General features: G+C 45.2%; 1 protein-coding gene across 40 annotated transcripts in view; it reads left to right on the plus strand.

The window, feature by feature from the left end:
- CELF1 (CUGBP Elav-like family member 1) overlaps nt 1-19,986 on the plus strand; it is an 86,982-nt gene extending 66,996 nt beyond the window's left edge. For 12 of the 40 annotated variants that reach the window (XM_054439559.2, XM_063671841.1, XM_063671830.1 and 9 more), the window contains 9 exons: nt 1,418-1,552; nt 2,404-2,483; nt 3,077-3,238; nt 6,978-7,053; nt 8,505-8,633; nt 8,971-9,084; nt 10,404-10,589; nt 12,702-12,845; nt 13,574-19,986. In XM_054439559.2, coding sequence (XP_054295534.1) covers nt 1,418-1,552; nt 2,404-2,483; nt 3,077-3,238; nt 6,978-7,053; nt 8,505-8,633; nt 8,971-9,084; nt 10,404-10,589; nt 12,702-12,845; nt 13,574-13,701 — 1,154 coding nt within the window. In that variant the 3' untranslated portion in view covers nt 13,702-19,986. The remainder of the gene's footprint in view (nt 1-1,417; nt 1,553-2,403; nt 2,484-3,076; nt 3,239-6,977; nt 7,054-8,504; nt 8,634-8,970; nt 9,085-10,403; nt 10,590-12,701; nt 12,846-13,573) is intronic. The other 28 variants (XM_054439568.2, XM_063671844.1, XM_063671833.1 and 25 more) reach the window with 14 other exon arrangements.
- The last annotated feature ends 911 nt before the right edge of the window (nt 19,987-20,897 follow it).

Here is a 20,897-nt window from a genome sequence, read left to right on the forward strand (position 1 = left end):
AATGAGGGGGCAAAATGAACAAATTAGGGAGGAGAACTTAATTCTCAAGAAAATAGTCAGGACCGGGTGAGGTGGCTCATGCCTTTAATCCCAGCACTTTGGGAGGCCACGGTGGGCGGATCACCCGGCCAACATGGTGAAACCCTGTCTGTACTAAAAATACAAAAATTAGCTGAGTGTGGTGGTACCTGCCTGTAATCCCAGCTACTCAGGAGGCTGAGACAGGAGAATCGCTTGGAGACAGGAGAATCGCTTGGACCCAGGAGACGGTGGTTGCAGTACGCTGAGATAGTGCCACTGCACTCCAACCTGGGTGACAGAGCAAGACTCTGTCTCAAAAAACAAAAAAAAAAAAGTCAGAAAAGTAGACAGTTATGCTCACTGAAAGGTGTGTTCTCTTCCGCTTGTCATATCAAGTGTGAAAACCTCTTCTTTCTTTAGTAGTATTGCCAGTAAGAGCAAACAGTGCTGGCTAGGCACAGTGGCGCACAGCTGTAATCACAGCACTTTAAGAGGCTGAAACCGGAGGATTGCATAAGCCCAGGAGTTTGAGACCAGCCTTGGCAATAAGAGTGAAACCTCTCTGCAAAAAATTAGCTGGGTGTGGTGGTACATACCTGTGGTCCCAGCTGTTCGGGAAGCTGAGATGGGAAGATTGCTTAAACCCGGCAGGTCAAGGCTGTAGTGAGCCATGATCATGCCACCGCACTTCAGCCTGGGTGACAGCGAGACTCTTGTCTCAAAAAGAGCAAACAGTACAAAGGACTAGGGAAGATGCCAAGTACTTTGCATTTAATAGCAACTGCTACCCTTTGAAGTAAACCTGATTATTCCTATTAGTTAGATGAGGAAACAGGCACAGAATGGTTAAGTAACTTTCACAAGATTACAAAGCTACCATATTTCATCTAAACGCTTCTAATTATAATTTTAAGATAACATTGGTTATAAAAAGAGATGTGAAGCCGGACGTGGTGGGTCACACCTGTAATCCCAGCACTTTGGGAGGCTGAGGCGGGGGGATCACCTGAGGTCGAGAGTTCAAGAACAGCCTGACCAACATGGAGAAACCCCATCTCTACTAAAAATACAAAATTAGCCAGGCATGGTGGCACATGCCTGTAATCTCAGGAGGCTGAGACAGGAGAATCACTTGAATCTGGGAGGCGGAGCTTGCGGTGAGCCGAGATCGCGCCATTACACTCCAGCCTGGGCAACAAGAGCGAAACTCCGTCTCAAAAAAAAAAAAAAAAGAAGAAAAGAGATGTGAAAAATATGAAAAACAAATGTGTGTCTTTGAATCTGTAAAATATGGTACAGAGCCAGGATTCAAACCCAGGTGGTCTGGCTCCCGAATCTGTGCCACATTGCCTCTTTTAGTAGTAATATTCAAGTCTTTTATGTTTTACTCTCTTAGCAGTGGAAGACAGGAAGCTGTTTATTGGTATGATTTCCAAGAAGTGCACTGAAAATGACATCCGAGTCATGTTCTCTTCATTTGGACAGATTGAAGAATGCCGGATATTGCGGGGACCTGATGGCCTGAGCCGAGGTAGGTAGTTTTAGCTTTTAAATAATCTTTTGGTTTTTTGTTTTGGTTTGGTTTGGGGGTTTTTTTGGAGACAAGGTCTCGCTCTCTCTCACCCAGGCTGGAGTGCAGTGGTGCCTTCACAACTCACTGCAGCCTGAACCTCCCAGGATCAGCCTCCTGAGTAGCTGGGACCGCAGGCATGCATCATGACACCCAGCTAATTTTTAAATTTTTTATATAGAAAAGGTCTCCTTGTGTTGCCCAGGCTGGTCTTGAACTCCTGGACTCAAACGATCCTGTCATCTTGGCTTCCCAAAGTGCCAGGATTATAGGTGTGAGCCACTGCACCGGGCTTGGAATCTTTTTAATTTGACCGGTGGAAACTAGCAACAGTGATTCCCTAGCCAACATGGCCCAGTCAAGATAAAGAGATTGGGCCTGCTGCTTCCTGCTGTATATCTATGTCCTGTCTTGACTCCTCCTATCAGTTCATTCTTTTTGTCTCCCAGCCCCTCTAAGGAGTCTACATTCCATATTCATTGTCATGTATTAAAATTTTCTCTTTTGGTGCTTTGCAAGATCCTTGATGCCAAAATGGAAATACTTTCTTCTCCCATTTTCTTTTATTTTCAAGAGGAACTAGAGGATATGAGTCCTCCTTTCTCCTGTCAGGCATTTTTTTTTCTGTCAGTGGTTCTCTGTTTTTTCATTATAGCACATATCACCCTGTTGGAACATACCAGCGCATGATTCCCTGAAAACAGGGACTGTGTCCGTATTGCTAGCATGATAGTCAGCACATAGTAGGTGCTCAGTTAATGTCTGTCAGAGAAATAAATGAATGCATGAGTTACTGACTCTTCTCTTACCAGGTTGTGCATTTGTGACTTTTACAACAAGAGCCATGGCACAGACGGCTATCAAGGCAATGCACCAAGCACAGACCATGGAGGTAGGGAGCAGATAGGTGATGGGGAAAATTCATCAGCTTGGGAATGCTGGAACATTTGGCCATTAAAGTCCAGCAGCATGTGCAGCATCTGATTGCCCAGAAGGTTAAACAGCGAACATCTTAAAGTAAAAAACCACTGATTTCTTTAAAATTAACGTATTGGAAATGTTCTCCCCACCCCTTTTTTTGAGATGGGGTCTTACTTTGTCACCTGGGCTGGAGTGCAGTGGGAAGATCATGACTCACTGCAGCCCCAACCACCCAGACTCAAGCGATCCCCCTACCTCTGCCACTCAAGTAGCTGGGACTACAGGTGCACACCAGCATGCCCAGTTAATTTTTGTATTTTTTTTTTTAATAGAGACAGTTTTGCTATGTTGCCCAGGCTGGTCTAAAATTCCTGGGCTCAAGTGATCCACCCGCCTCAGCCTCCCAAAGTGTTGGGATTACAGTCTCTTCTCTCTTGTGTCTATCATGAGAATCATTTGGCAATGAATGAAATTAGAATGTAACCTGCATGTCATCCAAAAGGAAGATTTTTTTTCTTTTTCCAGATGGAGGAATTTGACCCTTTCGTTTTGGTCTTTTCACAGGGTTGCTCATCACCCATGGTGGTAAAATTTGCTGATACACAGAAGGACAAAGAACAGAAGAGAATGGCCCAGCAGCTCCAGCAGCAGATGCAGCAAATCAGCGCAGCATCTGTGTGGGGAAACCTTGCTGGTCTAAATACTCTTGGACCCCAGTATTTAGCAGTGAGTCTTTGTGGTTTGCTTTCTGCAGACTGTGCAAGTTCCCAGCTGTTTCTTCTTCTGCTGTCCCTAGCTAACAAATACAGTGGCATTTACAACTTTTGGCATATAGAAATTATATGTGAAAATTCAGGTAGTATAGTCCTGTTAGTCTCTTTCTCTCTCTCTATATATATATGTATCTCTGGACATGTATCTCTGGTTGTATCTTGAGGCTTTTGCTGCAACTAAAGTGAATTCCTGGTTTCCCGTTTTAAAGATTTAGAAACATCTTGTGTCCTTACCTCCAAGAAAGAAATTCCTGAGGGAATCTTAACTACCAGTGTCTTTCTCCATATCTCTTCCTACCAGATGTAGAGGGCATCATTAAAATCCTTATTGAGTCTTTCCTAAGGAGTATGATAAATGTTTCTTTCGGCGGACTTGAGAGATCAAGAGTTGTTTTTCTTTTTGTTTTGTTTTGTTTGTTTGTTTGTTTTGCTTTATTTATTTATTTATTTATTTATTTTGAGACGGAGTCTCACTCACTCTGTCACCCAGGCTAGAGTGCAGTGGCACAATCTTGGCTTACTGCAACCTCTACCTCTTGTGTTCAAGTGATTCTCCTGCCTCAGCCTCCCAAGTAGCTGGGACTACAGACACACACCATCACACCCAGCTAATTTTTGTATTTTTAGTAGAGACGGGCTTTCATTGTGTTGGCCAGGCTGGTCTCGAACTTATGACCTCAGGTGATCCACCTGTCCTGGCCTCCCAAAGTGCTGGGTTTACAGGTGTGTGAGCCACTGCGCCTGGCCGAGATCAAGAGATTAACATGAACATTTTTAAATGAGCATTACAGGTGTATATTCAAGTTTACTACATTGTAAATAGACTTCCTTTAATTTGATCTCTCTGTTGTCGTGAGCCAAAAGAAGGTTGTCTAGTCCAAAAGAAGGTCTGGCCCCAATTTGGGATTTAGATTTACTAGGTCTGTAATGTATATGTTACAGGGGATTATTAACGGAAAAGAACTGGGCCAGCACAAGACACTTAAAACCACCCATTTGTGAGTCAAAGAGGAAAAAGGTCATCTTAGGCTATTAATGGTGAAACCACTAGATTTGTATGGATGATACAAAAATATTCACATAGAAATAGCTAGTATAGTCATTTATTCCTCAACCTTTCCAGTATTATTCTGTATGGAAACAGACAAAAGGCACTGATTTCTGTCTCCCAGTACTGAATTTTGGTTTAGTTCCAGTGGTTTTCATATTTCTAATATCTTATAAGAAATCCCAGTTTAGGCCGGGCCCTGTGACTCACGCCTGTAATCCCAACACTTTGAGAGGCCGAAGTGGGCGGATCGCCTGAGGTTGGGAGTTTGAGACCAGCCTGGCCAGCATGGTAAACCCTGTCTATACTAAAAATACAAAAAAATTACATGGGCGTGGTGGCAGGCGCCTGTAATCCCAGCTGCTCGGGAAGCTGAGACAGGAGAATGGCTTGAACCTGGGAGGCGGAGGATGCACTGAGCGGAGGCTGCAGTGAGCCAAGATTGCACCATTGCACTCCAGCCTGGGCAGTAGAGCGAGACGCTGTCTCAAAAAAAAAAAAAAGAAAAAAGAAACCCCAGTTTATCCTAGCTAGTATTTCTCTGAAGTTTTTTAAAAAAAATATAGAGTGGGGTTTTTTTGTTTTGCTTTGTTTTGTTTTGAAGCCTCGCTCTGTTGCCCAGGTTGGAAAACAGTGGCGCAATCTCTGCTCACTGCAACCTCCAACTCCAAGCAGCTGGGATTACAGTCATGTGCCACCACGCCTGGCTAATTTTTGTAGTTTTAGTAGAGACAGGGTTTTGCTTATGTGAGCCAGGCTGGTCTCAAACTCCCGACCTCAAGTGATTTGCCTACCTTGCCCTCCCAAAATGCTGGGATTACAGGCATGAACCACTGGGTCCGGTTATATTTCGACAGAATAAATTGTTTCTTAGTGCTGAAACATTGCTTATATGTTCAGAAAATTCAGGGAGATTTTAGTCATCTGCAGAAATGATAATGCTTTGAAAATGGTCTACATGCTATGCATTTGCTTTTCTTAGAGACTTTCGGAGCCCCCTTTTAGGGAAGGTTAACCTCTTTGTTGTCATTGCCACTACCAGCAAGTACATGATGGCATATGTTGAGAGCTGTGTTCTCTTTGTTTTGGTTAGACATGATTCCTGCCCTAAGAGCTAATCTCATTTGGAGGGAAATGAAGGGACCAAGTACAGTATTCACAGTCCACCAGTTAGGACTGAACACGTAGCCCAAGGTGTTTAAGAAGAAAAAGGCCGGGCGCGGTGGCTTATGCTTTTAATCCCAGCATTTTGGGAAGCCGAAGCAGGCAAATCACCTGAGGTTAGGAGTTTGAGACCAGCCTGACCAACATGGTGAAACCCCGTCTCTACTAAAAATACAAAAATTAGCTGGGTGTGGTGGTACACACCTGTGGTCCCAGCTACTCGGGAGGGTGAGGCAGGAGAATCGCTTGAACCTGGAAGGCGGAGGTTGCAGTGAGCTGAGATCACACCATTGTACTCCAGTCTGGTGACAGAGCGAGACTCCATCTCAAAAAAAAAAAAAAAATGTAGACGTGGGTGCTAGTGGACTGTGTGATAGTACATCATCATTAATTATGAGGTTCTTTCTGGACTATGTGGACTTGAGTTAGCCAGGCTCTACTGTCCTGGAGGAGTTGGTTTTCATCTTTTTATCCTTTGAGAAGTGGGGGAAAAGGGTGTGTAGGTGCATTTTTTTTCCCCCATTCTGTTCCTGGAGGTTTGTAGACCTCTTGAAACTTATCCGTGATCTCTAGCCTGGAAGGATTCGCGGCAACAGAGAAACCAGGTCAGATGTTTATAGGAATGGGAAACAGGTTGAATAAAAGGATCCTGTACAAGAATACCAATTTTCCATAAACAATACTAATTGGGTTTAGTTGGAGCAAAAGTTTTCAGCAAGCTGGTTAGATGAAGGTTGTGGTTTGCCAATATACAAAGTAAACTAATGCCACAAACTCAGGGACAGGCCCTCTTTATTTGTCATGGGACAATCATTGAAGGAGAACGTACTCTGAACCTGGTATAGACTAATCCATCAGTCATTTGGTCATTTGCAACAGTGAAGACCAATTTGGAAGGGAGGAAGTAAATAAGGTTGGATAGATGTGTAGCTGGAGTGATTATTAGTCATGTGGTCCATTGTGACCAATAAAGGGTAACTCCAAGAAATACTATGAAATGTTTAGATTTGATATTTAAAATAGTTGTGTGAAGTAGAAATTGAGTATCCAGATGGAAACAATCTGCAGAGTGAGCTGTGTGGACCTAACTAAGGAGAACTTGGGAGAGGGTAGCTGGAAATGGCATTCATTCATTCGCAGACAATAATCACAGTTGACTGCATAGCTGCTCAAGTTTAGCTTATTATCCTGCTGTACTTCTGTCCTCTGCTGTGCTGAATTCTGCTGCCCAGGGACTTGAGCTTGGCTCAGTATTCAGTGAACATACTACCTTCTGGGCCAGTGCTTTAGCTGTGTTTTTTTTTTTTGTCCTGTGCTGTCATAAGCCTCATGTTTCTGTTGTGTTGGCTTGGGTTCTTGTCTTTGACTTTCTTCTCTCTGGGGGCCTCTGCACTCTCGCTTTGCTGTGCTGTAGAGTTATCCCAGATGCAGAACCAGCCCTCACTCTCACTCTTGTTCTGTTTTTTGGTGTAATGTCTAGCTTTATTTGCAGCTCCTTCAGCAGACTGCCTCCTCTGGGAACCTCAACACCCTGAGCAGCCTCCACCCAATGGGAGGTAAGTGTTTCACTGCTGCAGAGGAGCAGCAGCACCCAGGCCAGCAGACCCAGCTAACAACAGTCTTGGGAGTTTGGCATCATTTCTGTGAAAACATTTTTTTGCTTATTATGTAAACCTGACCTAGGATGAACGTCCCAGGACTCAATTTCCTTGTCTCTATACAGTGGCTCTATGGCTAGTTGATGCCACATTGCTCTGACGTTATCTGGTGCCTCCTAATCTTTTAGGTCACTGTTGGAGAAGAATATGGAAAAGGGCTGTTTAGCTCCTATAGACTGAGGCCGTTCTCTGATAAGGGGAAAAAATTGCAAGAACTCTTTATTTCCATTATAAAGTGACTTTTCCAGTGACTGCAGAAAAGCCAAAGATGGCTTCCATGCAAATGCCCTACCTTGAAGCTTCTAGAACCCAGGCAGTTGGTTTACCTGTGTATCTTCTTGTTTCTTAGGTGAATTCCTATTTTGTTGTTGCTATTAACATACACAGAAAACTTAAATGGAGTGCCACAACAAACCTGAGCCAGGGGCCATCAGGAGTCTTTGGCGGGTAGGGCATGGGGCAGCTTCAAAGCTGCCTGTGCCTACACCCTCTGCATTGGATTTAGGCTAGGCCAAATGTGCATTTGAGAAAGGCATAGTTTTCAGTGAACAGCATTTTGCTGTTTGAAAGTTTTTGATAGTCATTCACTTTGTCTCAGGAAATTATAGTTGGCTATATTTTTGGAAAGTTGCTAGATTGTAATCTGTATTGTATTTTAATTCTCGTTTACTCTTTCCACTCCCCCCACCCCTCACCCCATCCATCTTTCCATTGTCTAGTAAATGATTGGCAGCATCGACAGCACAGTTTAGATTTCTTCCTCCCCTTTCAACTGTGTTGCCTGGGCTCTACTTGGAAGTCTTTCACTCAGTGATTTTTCCTCTCTCCTCTTTCTGGTGATGAATCTGCTATTCAAGTGACAGTGTCTTTATTCTTTGTGTCATTGCTGCTCTCCTGTGTTCTCCCTTGTTTGCTCCTGGGCCTTCTGCAACTGCCATGTTTTCTGCGTGTTCCCCTCTATGACAGAGAGCGAATCCCCTGTAAAGTGTGAGTGAGGGGCCTGGATACAGTCCCATTCTGTGCTGTAGGTTTTGGCATTGTTCTTCTGTGTTCCTGGCCCCGTGGTAGGCAGTTTTTCTTGGTTTCCTAATTGCCCACACCTTTATTAATGTACACTTGGCATGGTATGCTATTGGATTAGCCATCTCTTCTCTGAGGAAATGATTTCAAGTTTCTTAATGAGTGATATATGAATCTTTTTTGGAGCCCTGTAATGTTGTTTGTAAGGCTTATCTAGAACAGTTCCTCTTTGTCAGGGACCAGCCCTCTGCCAGTGTGTGCTTGTCATTGCTGGAATGGATATGAAGCACCCTTATCTGCTGGCTAATCTCTTGCTTTGGATGTTGTAGGGTTGAATGCAATGCAGTTACAGAATTTGGCTGCACTAGCTGCTGCAGCTAGTGCAGCTCAGAACACACCAAGTGGTACCAATGCTCTCACTACATCCAGCAGTCCCCTCAGCGTGCTCACTAGTTCAGGTAAGCATGAGGGTGGCCCAGTATGCCGTTATGTGCCTTGGACAGATCCTTTGTGTTTAAAAGCAGAGTCCAGAGAGGGAAAATAGTTAACACCTGTTTCCAGAGAGGTCAGATTATGAGCAACAAATTTTCAAATGTCATCTTCTATACTTAAGAGAAATCTTCCTGATTTTTAATATGCTGTGGCCATTATTTGTCTCTGTCCTGCAAGGACAGTTATTAGAATTAGTAACTGAAAACCTCTTTGTAAATAGCATACTTGGATAGTGACACTTTTTCTTGTATTTGGCGAGAATGCGAGTGATGGGTTGAATTTTAACTCCTTGCTTTCTAATAGCAGGGTCCTCACCTAGCTCTAGCAGCAGTAATTCTGTCAACCCCATAGCCTCACTTGGAGCCCTGCAGACATTAGCTGGAGCAACGGCTGGCCTCAATGTTGGCTCTTTGGCAGGTAAGGGGCAGCACCTGGCTGTCATCAGACTATTCTTTGTGCAGGTAGCACATCTTAACCCTGGTAGGGGCACCACTGGAATGATTGCAGTGGCCCAGTGAAGTTAAAAATAATCATGGGGGCCAGGCGTGGTGGCTCACACCTCTAATCCCAGCACTTTGGGAGGCCAAGGTGGGCGGATCACGAGGTCAGGAGATCAAGACCATTCTGGCTAACACGGTGAAACCCCGTCTCCCCTAAAAATGCAAAAAAAATAGCTGGGCCTGGTAGCGGGCGCCTGTAGTCCCAGCTACTTGGGAGGCTGAGGCAGGAGAATGGCATGAACCGGGGAGGCAGAAGTTGCAGTGAGCCAAGATTGTGCCACTGCACTCCAGCCTGGGTGACAGAGCGAGAGTCCGTCTCAAAAAAACATGGTATTTTTTAATCAGACCTGAGTTAAATCCCACCTCTGTCCGTTAGCTAGCTATAACTTCGGACCACCTTTCTAAGGACATTTTCTCATCTTTGAAGTGGGAATAATAGAATACTTTGAAGGGTTGTTAAAAATTAAATGAGGCCAGGTACAGTGGCTCATACCTATAGTCCCAGCAGTTTGGGAGGCCAAAGCAGGGGATCACCCTAGGTCACAAGTTCCAAACCAGCCTGAGCAACATAGTGAGAACTCCATCTCTACAAAAATTATCTGGGTGTAGTGGTGCATGCCTGTAGTCCCAGCTACTTGGGAGGCTGAGGCCGGGAGGATTGCTTGAGCCTGGGAGCTTGAGGCTGCAGTGAGCTAGATTGTACCACTGAACTCCAACCTAGGTGACAGAGTGAGACTCTGTCTCCAAAAAAAAAAAAAATAGAACATAGGTAAAGTGCTGCTGAGCACATTGCATAGTACAGTAGATGACACATAGAATGTACTTAGTACCTGTCAGTTGCTGTTTTAATGGTAGGGTTCACCCACATCTTGTCAGAAATCACATGTACCCCCTTGAGTTCGCAGTCTTGGGCCTCTTCTTTTATGGCATTCTAGCTCATTATGAGAAAGTGGCAGAACAGCCAGATAGAAAATGGAAGCTCTCATTCCACAGATTGGATGAAGATAATGGGGAGCACAACACCCGCATATGGCATTTCTTAATGTCCCCATTAGCAAGGCCTGGTGAATGTCCTGAAATCTAGCCAGTCAGATAGTTTCTTCTCAGGGAGAAACTAAGAGGGAGATAAAGGGGTGAACTTTGGAGTTTTCGCTCTTCTAGATGCCCTAAGTAGACTTGTCTTTGGCATCAGTTTAGTCTTTCTAGTATATTAATCCTTCTCTTCCTCCAACCAAGGAATGGCTGCTTTAAATGGTGGCCTGGGCAGCAGTGGCCTTTCCAATGGCACCGGGAGCACCATGGAGGCCCTCACTCAGGCCTACTCGGGTATCCAGCAATATGCTGCTGCTGCGCTCCCCACTCTGTACAACCAGAATCTTCTGACACAGCAGAGTATTGGTGCTGCTGGAAGCCAGAAGGAAGGTGAGTGCAAAGGGAGATCGGGGTCAGGTATTGGGGGGGGAGGGTTTCCTCCTATACCAGAACTGAAAGGCAGAGCAAAGGCTGAGGGAATCAGTTAGGTCGTCAGACCATTGTTTTTCTTTGACAGTGTCAACTGTAGACTGAGAAACCCTGTGAAGTGTGATCTGCTTTTGAAATGTTTTCTGGATGTGGCTCAAATCAGAACCTCTGTGTGCCCTCTTGGGATGGGGCTGCAGTTTTTAGATGAAGCAACAGACACTGACCTTATCAGGTCTGACACATTTGACAAGAATGTTTCTGTTAGGAAGTCTTCTCTACAGATTACAAATCTATCAGAGGATCTTCTGTCTGCATGTCTTCTGTTTCAGTGTCCCTTTTAGCTATATCATTTGGCATTTTCCTCACTTTCTGATTGATGTTTGTCCTGATTGAAGACAAACTGAGGGGTGGTGGGACAGAGTTTGGCCCATGAGTTGATGGAGTGGGAAGTATGTCATTTTACACAAATGGTATTCAATTTAGCAGAAAAATAGGAGAGACTGTTTAGCCAGAAACAGGCCTGAAGGTGACTTACATGAATAGAAAGTCCTGCTGACACCTCTGTGCTCAGATTTGACTGGGTTTTCATAACCAGGAGCTGGTATAAGCACTAATGTAGGAAAAAGATGAGTGTCCTCTTGTCACAGCAGAAAGTCCTGGTTCATCTCCCCTCACCTGCTCTGAATCACTTATATCCCCTAGGGATGTGGTAGTAGGAGAATGTAGCGTGAACCGATATTTTAGTGGAGACTATGGAGACAGACAATAAATAAATGAAAGCATGAGGTGTTTCAGATGATCCTCTGGAGAATGACAAGCCGGGAAGAGAGATAGGGAGTGTCAGAGGCACTGCATTTTATGCACAATGCTCAGAGAATGTCTCTCTAGGTTGACATTTAAGCAGAGAACTGAAGGAAGTAGGAAGCAAGTCATGCCTGAATCTAGAGAAAGAAGAGTAACAGGGGCATAGGAAAAGCAAGTACAGAGGCCCTGAGGCAGCAATGTTCCCTGATGTGTTTGACAAAAACAGGGAGGCCAGGGTGGCTGCAGAATGGCTGGACTGCAATTGTAATAAAGCTTTTTGGTTAGAAAATCATTGAGTAGGCTGGGCACAATGGCTCACGCCTGTAATCCCAGCACTTTGAGAGGCCAAAGCGGGCGGATCATGAGATCAGGAGTTCGAGACTAGCCTGACCAACATGGTGAAACCCCATCGCTACTAAAAATACAAAAATTAGCCAGGCATGGTGGCACCTGCCTGTAATCCCAGCTACTCGGGAGGCTGAGGCAGGAGAATCACTTGAACCTGGGAGGCAGAGGTTGCAGTGACCTGAGATCACGCCACTGCACTCCAACCTGGGTGACAGAGTGAGCCTCTGTCTCAAAAAAAAAAAGAAAGAAAAAAAAGTCATTGAGTATAGTCAGATGAAGAATGTGTATTCTGTTTTTAAGCTCAGTGTTAATCATGGGTGCATTTTTAAAACTAATTTCTTTTTATTTTCCCATTTACCTATGATGAAACTCACTGATTTTGGCATAGAGCTATATGAGTGTTGACAAACAGTCCTAGTCCTGCAACCATCACCACAGATTAAGAACATTTCCATCACCCCTAGAAATTCTCTTGTGCCCCTTTGTAGTCATTCCCTGCGTCTGGCAACTACCAGTCTGTTTGCTGTCCCTGTGGTTTCTAGGCATTATTTGGAAACCTGTTTTGTTTATAACCCCTTTTCACCTCCTCTTCTGTGTTCCTCTCTGAGCCTACAGTCTCTGTTTTCCTGCTCCACACACAAGTCGGCCTGCTTTATTATCCCAACACTCCTCCTCCTGCGGGTAGAATTTCTCACATCCTCAATGAGATGGAGCTTGGCTGAATGTGAGGGAAGGAATCTGTTTTAATGTTTGCCCTTTGGTTCCTTGCTTTGTATTTAGAGAATCTGTTTAGTTCCCCAGATTAATGTCTATTTTTAGGGATTGTGACAGTTTTAACATAGGTGGAAATGAAAGACCACTGGTGCAGGGCGACGAGCATGTTTGACACTGATACCTTTCCAATTCCTGGGTATTTTGAAGGTCCAGAGGGAGCCAACCTGTTCATCTACCACCTGCCCCAGGAGTTTGGTGATCAGGACCTGCTGCAGATGTTTATGCCCTTTGGGAATGTCGTGTCTGCCAAGGTTTTCATAGACAAGCAGACAAACCTGAGCAAGTGTTTTGGTATGTTGGCTTCTCTCTGATGTCAGGATGGGATTAGTATTTTACCACTGAGAAAGAAGGAGCTCACTGCAGAAAGATCTGAATATGAGTTTGGGCTGTTGTTTTAACTTGGCCATGGGCAGGTCATATGACCTCTTTTTGAGCCCCAGTTTCTCATTGCTGTAGTGGAGGTAAGGATTCTACCCACACTGTTGCTCCAGAGTGAAAAATAATATATGGAAAATGGTTTGCAAAAAAACCTTAAAACAGCCCAGGTTAGTGCCTGTAAGTCCCAGTACCTTGGGAGGCCAAGGCAGGAGGATCGCTTGAGCCTAGGAGTTCAAGACCAGCCTAAGCAACAGAGTGAGACCTCATGGCTACAAAAAATTAGTCAGACATGGTGGCGTGTACCTGTGTTCCCAGCTACTTGGGGCTGAGGTGAGAGGATCACCAGAGCCCAGGAGGCCAAGGTTGCAGTGAACCATGGTCACACCATTGTACCCCAACCTGGGTGACAGAGCAAGACCCTGTCTCAAGAAAAAGAAAAAAACCTTTAAATTACCATGTAGATGTTAAGTGGTACTATTAAGAACCTAATTTATTTTGTATGATATAATGTCCAGATTTCTTGTCCCTGCTGAATAAAATTGGGATTTGAGATGAAGCACATAAGGTATCTTGTATAAGGAGGACTGAGAATCTCCTTGCCTCATTATGTCCCTCACCTAGGTTTCTGCTTGGACACACAGGTTTTGTAAGTTACGACAATCCTGTTTCGGCCCAAGCTGCCATCCAGTCCATGAACGGCTTTCAGATTGGCATGAAGCGGCTTAAAGTGCAGCTCAAACGTTCGAAGAATGACAGCAAGCCCTACTGAGCGTGCTCCCCTCTGAGACTGGAGTGAGAGGGTCTTCTGGTAAGTTGGGGAGGAGCACCCTTAATGATTCGAAGCCCTGAGGCTGTGTGTTGACAGCCCTGGACCCTGATCCCTGCCACTCTCGCAGGCACAGCTTGCCCTGAAGACTCGGCTACTGCCTTCTGTGGGAGTTTCGCTTCGTACAGAGGACAAGTTTGTGCTTTGGTTTCCAGTGTTTTACTTTGGAGTTTAGGTGCCATATCCTGAGTTTTTTTTTTTTTTTTTTTTTCCTTTATTTAAAGTTTGCTGTGTTTGTAACCAGTGTGTGTTGAGAAGGACCAACATCAAACCACCCTGGGGAAGGGGGACAGGGAAACATTTAACACAGACGATGATCAGGATTTGCCCCAAACCACCCCAAGAGAGAGGACTGAGTGGAACAAAAAAGTGACCCCCAGAACCTCTCAGTGTGAGGGTGGGTAGAATGAGAACTGACACCTGGGAGCTGTGGGGAGCAGAGCGGCTTTGGGGAAGAGTGGAGTGACTAGACACCTAATGCCCTGGCAGCTGGAGACTCAAACTCCTGTACAGCTGCCTTCTGGGAAATAGTTTTTGACACCTATTTTTCAGATTTTTGTCCGGAATTCCCGCTGCTCTTTTCAAAAAAGGGCGTTAACAATTCTCTGGAAATAAAGCACCTGTTAGCCTGACATATGCAAAAAGCAGGACGGCATCACCCATTACGAGCTCCCCCAGCCAGCAGTCAGTATTGAATTGGCCTTGCCTGGCTGGTGGCAGTTTGGGAGAAGCAGCCAAAGAGGTTAGTTTATTTCAACACCAAATTAGACCATGGCCCATTTCCAACAGGTCTCTTTAAAGAAGGCGTCTATGGAATACATTGCCTGGTTTCCTTCCTTGCAGTTCACCACAGCAGGGAATGTCACCTCCATCCCCAGCCACAATTTTCTCATGAAGGCAAATCCAAGAAGGGCTTGCAGTTCTTGCTGAAGGGGGTACCATTTGTGGGCTGAGTGATCAATACCATCTAGTTGGGGAAGGAGGAGCTTGTTTCTTGGTGTACTTGAATCAGAAGGTCCCTGCAAGCCAGTATGCTTCATTTGCCAGTGGCCAGAAATTCTCCCTTGCCTCCTTGATTGAGGTGTCCCAGAGGTAGTATTCCCACAGGGGTCTGGCAGGCCCCTCCTGTAACCACTCCAGTCACATTTTCTGCTCTTCAGGCAGAGGTGACATCAGGACGTTTACAGCCTCCACATGAATTGAGTGTTCATTTACCTCAGTATTACCGTGTTCATTTTTGTCCTCGTGCTACAGTTAGCTCCCTGCTGCCTCCTGCAGGTCTTACTTCAGCTCTTGCCTGTGACCCACACAGCTTCTGGGCTCTGCCTCTGCACTAAGAAGTGCTGTGGGGGTAGAGAACCAGGAAGGACATGCTGTTGGGAATGTACACCTGGGCAGAGGTGGCCCTGTTAAGATATGACTATAGCCACAGCCAGGGATGGGATCCCTGGGTCTCTGGAATCTGAAACCTCACAAATACCAGTTTTGACCCCTAGCAGCAGAGATAAGAATAAAGGGGTTGGTTTGCTATTAAGTCAGATGGGGGCTCTCTCCTTGTCATGCTGTCCCTGTGGGTAACAGACAGGGATTGACCATCTTACTGTTGTACAGGTAGCTGGTGGTGTTGGATTATCCCATTGAAGCTGGGACAGCTGTTCCTTTCTCATAGTGATAACTTGGGTCTGTTGTCCTCTAAGGAACGTCAAACATACACTTCTTAAGCTGAACCACGTAAACTTGAAATTCTGCGCACTGGGAGAAATGTGTCCTGTGTTTCAAAGGATAAAACTGTTCTAAAGGCTTCCAGGGTCATGATGGGATTTTTTAAATAAATGCAAAAAATAAAAATAAAAAAGAAAAAAGAAAACAAAAAAAAAAAAGAAAAAAATGCTAGGTTGGGGAGGCGCTGTTCTGAATCCCAACCGGCTGGAACCAAGAATGTCGTTTCTATTTTTATAGAAGTTTTATACAGCTCCGGGGTGGAGAATATTTATTACCTAAATTATATCTCTGGAAAAGGCCAGGATTTTGTAGAATCCAGAATGTGATTGTTATACACACAGGGTGCTGTGTATGATTGAAACTACTGACTTTCTGTGGCCCGTTTGCAGCCCAGCTAACTTGCCCAAGGGGAAGGTGTTAATGCTGTGAATTGGCAGAGGAGAGAGCTGTGCTCCATAGGGTGCTGCCGGTGCTGTGCTCCCTAGCCTTCTGTTCTGTCTTCCTCCTTAGCCAGAACGCCACTCCCTTCCCACATCCCCCTCTTCTCCCCGCCTTCCCCCATCTCACCATTATTTGTCCATGGATTTGTCCTGGGCTCTGGGACCTTATGAAACCCCTTTCCTAATGACATAAGAGGCCAAGGTGCAATCCACCCACCTTTGATACCAGACCCTGAGGGCTTCATACCTGCTGATGGGTTCTCTTTTCTAAAAGGAATGCTTGCCCCAGCAGGGTCCTGGGCTGCTTGAGCAGCCAGCTGGTGAGACCATGCACTTCTCTGTTCTCTCCTCCCCCTGCCCAGTGAGTTAGCACAGCAGTAGCACTGCCCTTGAGCACAGTTCTTTCCCCAGGCCAAAGATGGTTTTGTGAAGAAGCTGCTCCCCTACAAGTCTCACGTGTGAAAGGGCTCAGCTCAGAGTGGAGACTCGCTGTCAAGTCTTAAGCAATCCTTTTCTGTTGTGTGAAGGTTTCACTTACAATGTGTTTTCTGCTGTAGTTTTGTTTCTTACTCGGGTTATATCACGAAATTGATTTGCCTTGAATGCAGCCAGACCACTGTCTCCTGGGTTCCACTTGAGTGGCCAGGGCCTGGGTGGAAGCTAAGAGCTTGGATTTCTGGGAACAAAGGGCCATCCCCATAAGATTGAGCAGAAATTCTGGTCCTCTTCCCTGAAAAATTTTCCCCACCCCAGCCAGCATCTTCTGCTTCCCCTTGGGTTGTGACCAGGGAGTGGGGAGAGAGGCTGAGGCTCTGCTCGCCTGGAGACCTTCTTCTCTTAGGAGTTGGGCGCTTCATGGAAAATCCAAGCCTTAGGTTCCCTTCTGTCTCTGGCAATTAGATGTGTTCTTGGTGTCCTCCATGTCCTTTTTGACTTTTCCCTGTGTCCATTGTTAGCATGTGCAAAAGTTCCCTGTCATTACCCAACCCCTGCCCGCCCACCTCATTTCAGGGCTGTACACACAGTGAGTGTTCCTGTTCTCTCTCTCTTTGTTTGGATGTATTGCTCTGTGTAACTCAGTGGGTCTCCCTCTTTCTGGTTTGTTTTTTTTTCTAGATTCCTGCCGTTTGTTCATCGTTGTGCCTAAAGCATGTCGATGTGGCGTCAAGTACATCGTCCAAATCCCTGTCTCTTCAGCTTCTCTGATGCTTGAACTCTCACCTTTGACCTTGTGTTGACCTTTGATGCTGATGTGTATTATTATGTTTGTTTCTTTCTTCTTTTTTTTTTTTCTTTCCTTTTTTTTTCCCTTTTGTGCTGCCAAATTGGTTTTGCTAGAACGACTGCTGAAGGGGAAATATTTAAACTTGCATTTGAATATAAAAAAAAATCTATTTTTCTAGAACTTCATAAGATAACCACTTGATTTTGTGATTCCAATTCTTTGTAATTGTCTTCAGAGCAGCCCTACTAGCACATACCGCGTGGTGTTTGTATTTCTGTGAACACACAGCCAGTCCGTTTCTAGGCTTTGTTTCTCTGTGTGCTTAGTTTTAAAGACAACTTTGAAGTAAACAATGAAATAAAAGATGTCACTAAAACCTTTGAGGCTCCTGAGCACATTTTGCTGATACAGTCTGTGGGGCTTGAGGAGACCGCATGTATTGTTCTTTCTTTTGTTTTTCTTCTGAGTTCTCAACTGCAGAGAGCACCTGAACCCCCTTTCCTTTTTGACCGCAGGCTGCACTTTGGGCCCCAGCCAGCCCTTTTTCTTTTTCTTTTGTGGTTCTTCCCTGGAGCGACTCTGTGGGGAGTCCTGGATCCCGCCTGCCCCTTCCCCTCAGCCCCATGCTTGTTCCAACAGTCTCCACAGCAAAATGTGATGCTTTGATTTTTTGTTGTTGTTTTTGTTTTTGTATTGTTTTTGTGTTTTTGTTTTGAATTTTTTCCTTTCCTACTAAGATTATGCCCAGAAAAAAGTTTTGCATGTTTCCTGCTGTTTCTTCACACCTTCGTATATATCACCTTCACCTCTCTGTTTTCTATAGTTTGTGCAAAAACTGATCGATTTAAAAGGGTTTCAAAGAAGCTGTTTTAAATTGTTGTAGGGTTTTTTTTTTTTCAAGATTGTATTGTTTAATTTTGAAGTGGCAACTTTCTCCTCTATTGCCCTTAGAGCGTTTGCCTGTGCACTTAGACTGTCACTTCGTGTGGCCTCCAGGTCTTACCGGGGCGTCCAGGAGGCTGGCTGCTCTGCTCAGAGAGGGTGGGAAGAGGGCCTGGAGAGACACGAGAAGCAGAGGTAGAGCCTAGAAGGTGGCAGCAGGTGGGTAAGAGGCTTATTTAGCGCATTAGGGGCAGTGAGCACCTGGAGGAAGGAGGGCGCTTCCAACCACCCGTAGGAGGCCATCTGCGCACCAAGCGGCAATTCACCTGCTGGCGCTTTTCCTAGGTGACAAGCACAATACTACAGTCTTCACACTGTTTACAGCCCTGGGCACCAGCCACCCCGCACTGACTCTTCACCACAGCTCTGCTCTTGCTTAGCTAGTGGGGTGGGGGAAAGGGCAGGGATTTGTTTTTTAAATTGGGTGAAGAGCCAAACAGCTACTGTCCCTGGGTGCCAAGCAAGCCAGTTTTTTTGGTTCCCTGAGGGAAACTGACCCTCTTCTCTTGTGGCACCATCCAGCCTCAGGGTCTTGGAGACTTCGGTAAGAATGTGAGTGAAGGGGGAGAGGCGAGGAGAGGAGAGGTCAGGTCAGAGGGTGGATCTGTAGAGGGAAGAGGTTACGGGGGAGGAGCTGATGATAGTTCCCACCCAGACCTAAGCTGCTGGTGGGTGGGTGAGCTGGGAAGGAGGACTGTCCAGGGAAGGGTGGAGAGATGTAGCTAGGGGCTGGGGAGGGGGAGGTGGAAGCGCTGTTGAGCATCCTCCACACCAAGGTTGATGAAGGAAGGGATCCCAGCAGGGTTTCTGCTCTGGGGCTGGCAGGTTGCCTGGTATTATGCCCAAGGCCACTCTGCCTGGGGGAAAGGGCAGCCAGGCAGAGGCCCAGTGTCTGGTAGGCTGCTGAATTTCCTGGAAGGGGTGATTGGATGGAAAGAGGCCAGAAACCCCAGCCTGAGAGACTACTGTGCGCCCCACAGTCTGACTGCACAGAGCCGCCTCTGTTGGCAGGAGGCACTGAGGCTCCCCTTCCTGTGTATTGAGAAGCCGTGTTTGCCAATATATTTTGCTTTCAATTCCAAGAGGAGCTCTGGGAAAACCTGTGGATAAAACCAAATGCCAAATGTTGGACGTTGTTTCCTTTTCCTTTTCTCTCTCTGATTGTTTTAATTGTTCTGTGGTGGTTTTAATGGATTTGAGACCCTGGAGCGGCAGCTGCCTTTCTGATTTCCAGCTGCTTTTTGTGAATAATTTAAAAAGAAAAAAAAAAAAGAAACTTTACATTTTGGAGACAAACCTGTGTGAGTTTTTTATTGGTACAAACGTTGTATTTAACACTAGGGGTTTTGTACAGTTTTTTGCCTTTTCTACTAGAAAACAATGTAAAGTGATTTCACAATGTGAAGAGAAAAAAAAATTGCCACTATGACCAAACGCACAGTCTGTTCTGCAGCAACAACGGGATTCAATCAACTCAGTCGTGATTCAGCCGTAGAAATGCTTTTCCTTTATCTTGTTTGAGCTTTTCCTTTCTTTCCTGTTTTGATTTGCAAAAGAAAATGTCTTTTTTGTGTGAACTTGTGTTGTACTCTGTAGAAAATTATGGATTTTACTTTAATGGTTTAAAAAAAGGCAAGGAGAGCCCTCGTCGCTTTTCTTACCTAATCACAGAGTTTGTGTAGTGAATTTAAAAAGAAAAAAAGAATTGTTACAAGTTTGGAGCAAGGGAGTATGTGTTTCAAAGGAATCTCCTTCCTTTTTTTGTGTGTTTTTTCTTTTGTCCCAATGGGGAACCTAAATCTGTTTTAATTGCACAGACACATGGACAAAAAGTCATTTTGTATCTGCCAAGTGTGGTACCTTCCTTTGTTTATTTGCTATTAAACTGTTTGAGAAGAACTGATGTCTTCACAGTTACTGATTTTTGGGGAGGGTGATGTGTCCTTGGAGCGGGTGGGGTTGCCGTGTTCCTGAAGAGGGGGTGTGGGTGCCCTATAAGGCTTCATTTTGATGTACCTGAAGGTGTGCAACTGAACCCCCAAAAGCTCCTGAAGGAAAACATAATTTCTCTCCAGAAAACTGCCTTCCCCATCTTTTTGTATTCTCCAGGATTTCTACTTAATGCGGAAACACCTTAAAACTTTTTTGCCAACCCTAATTTTTGAGCATCTCCTGTTCTCCTTGGCTGCCACAAAACAGAGCTGGTCCAGACCCGCCAGTGCACATCTCTTCCCTAGTGCTGCAGAGTCCCTGCTCCCTAGGACTCTGCTGGCCAGCACCGAATCCCAGAGTCCCAGCAGTCTTCCTCCCTCCAGACCTTTAAAGCTCTGGCCCAAAGTGGTTAAGCTTCTACTTCCCTCACTCTGACCTCAGTACAAGGCCCCTGAATGGCATGCTTCTAAGCTTCTGTGGACTACTCAATAGTGCTGGATGGACCAGGCCTCAGCCTTCTCCTACATGTCCCTCTATGTGGAGTGGGTCTTGGGTAGCATTTCTCAGTGACAGTTGCATTGAGTACTAGCCCATGATATGTTCTATGAAATAAGGATTCTTAACACAAATAAATTTGTGAATGTTTTCCCTGCAATAAAGAATGTTCTCTCTGAAATTAGGCAGTAAAGAAGCCTCAGACTTGATTTAGCCAAGCGTCTCCCGGACTGGGGATCCCTTTTGCTGTCCACTTGTTCTCAAAAACAAGTGGCAGCTTGGGGGTTTTAGAAGATTTTGTCTACCAAGTTCTGCATTTGGGTGTTCCTTTGTTCACGTCCCCATTTTTATTCATGAAAAATGTTTAAAAATCAGAACTTATT

The sequence above is a fragment of the Pongo pygmaeus genome, chromosome 9 (genome assembly GCF_028885625.2).
Source record: "Pongo pygmaeus isolate AG05252 chromosome 9, NHGRI_mPonPyg2-v2.0_pri, whole genome shotgun sequence".
Taxonomy (NCBI): Eukaryota; Metazoa; Chordata; class Mammalia; order Primates; family Hominidae; genus Pongo; species Pongo pygmaeus.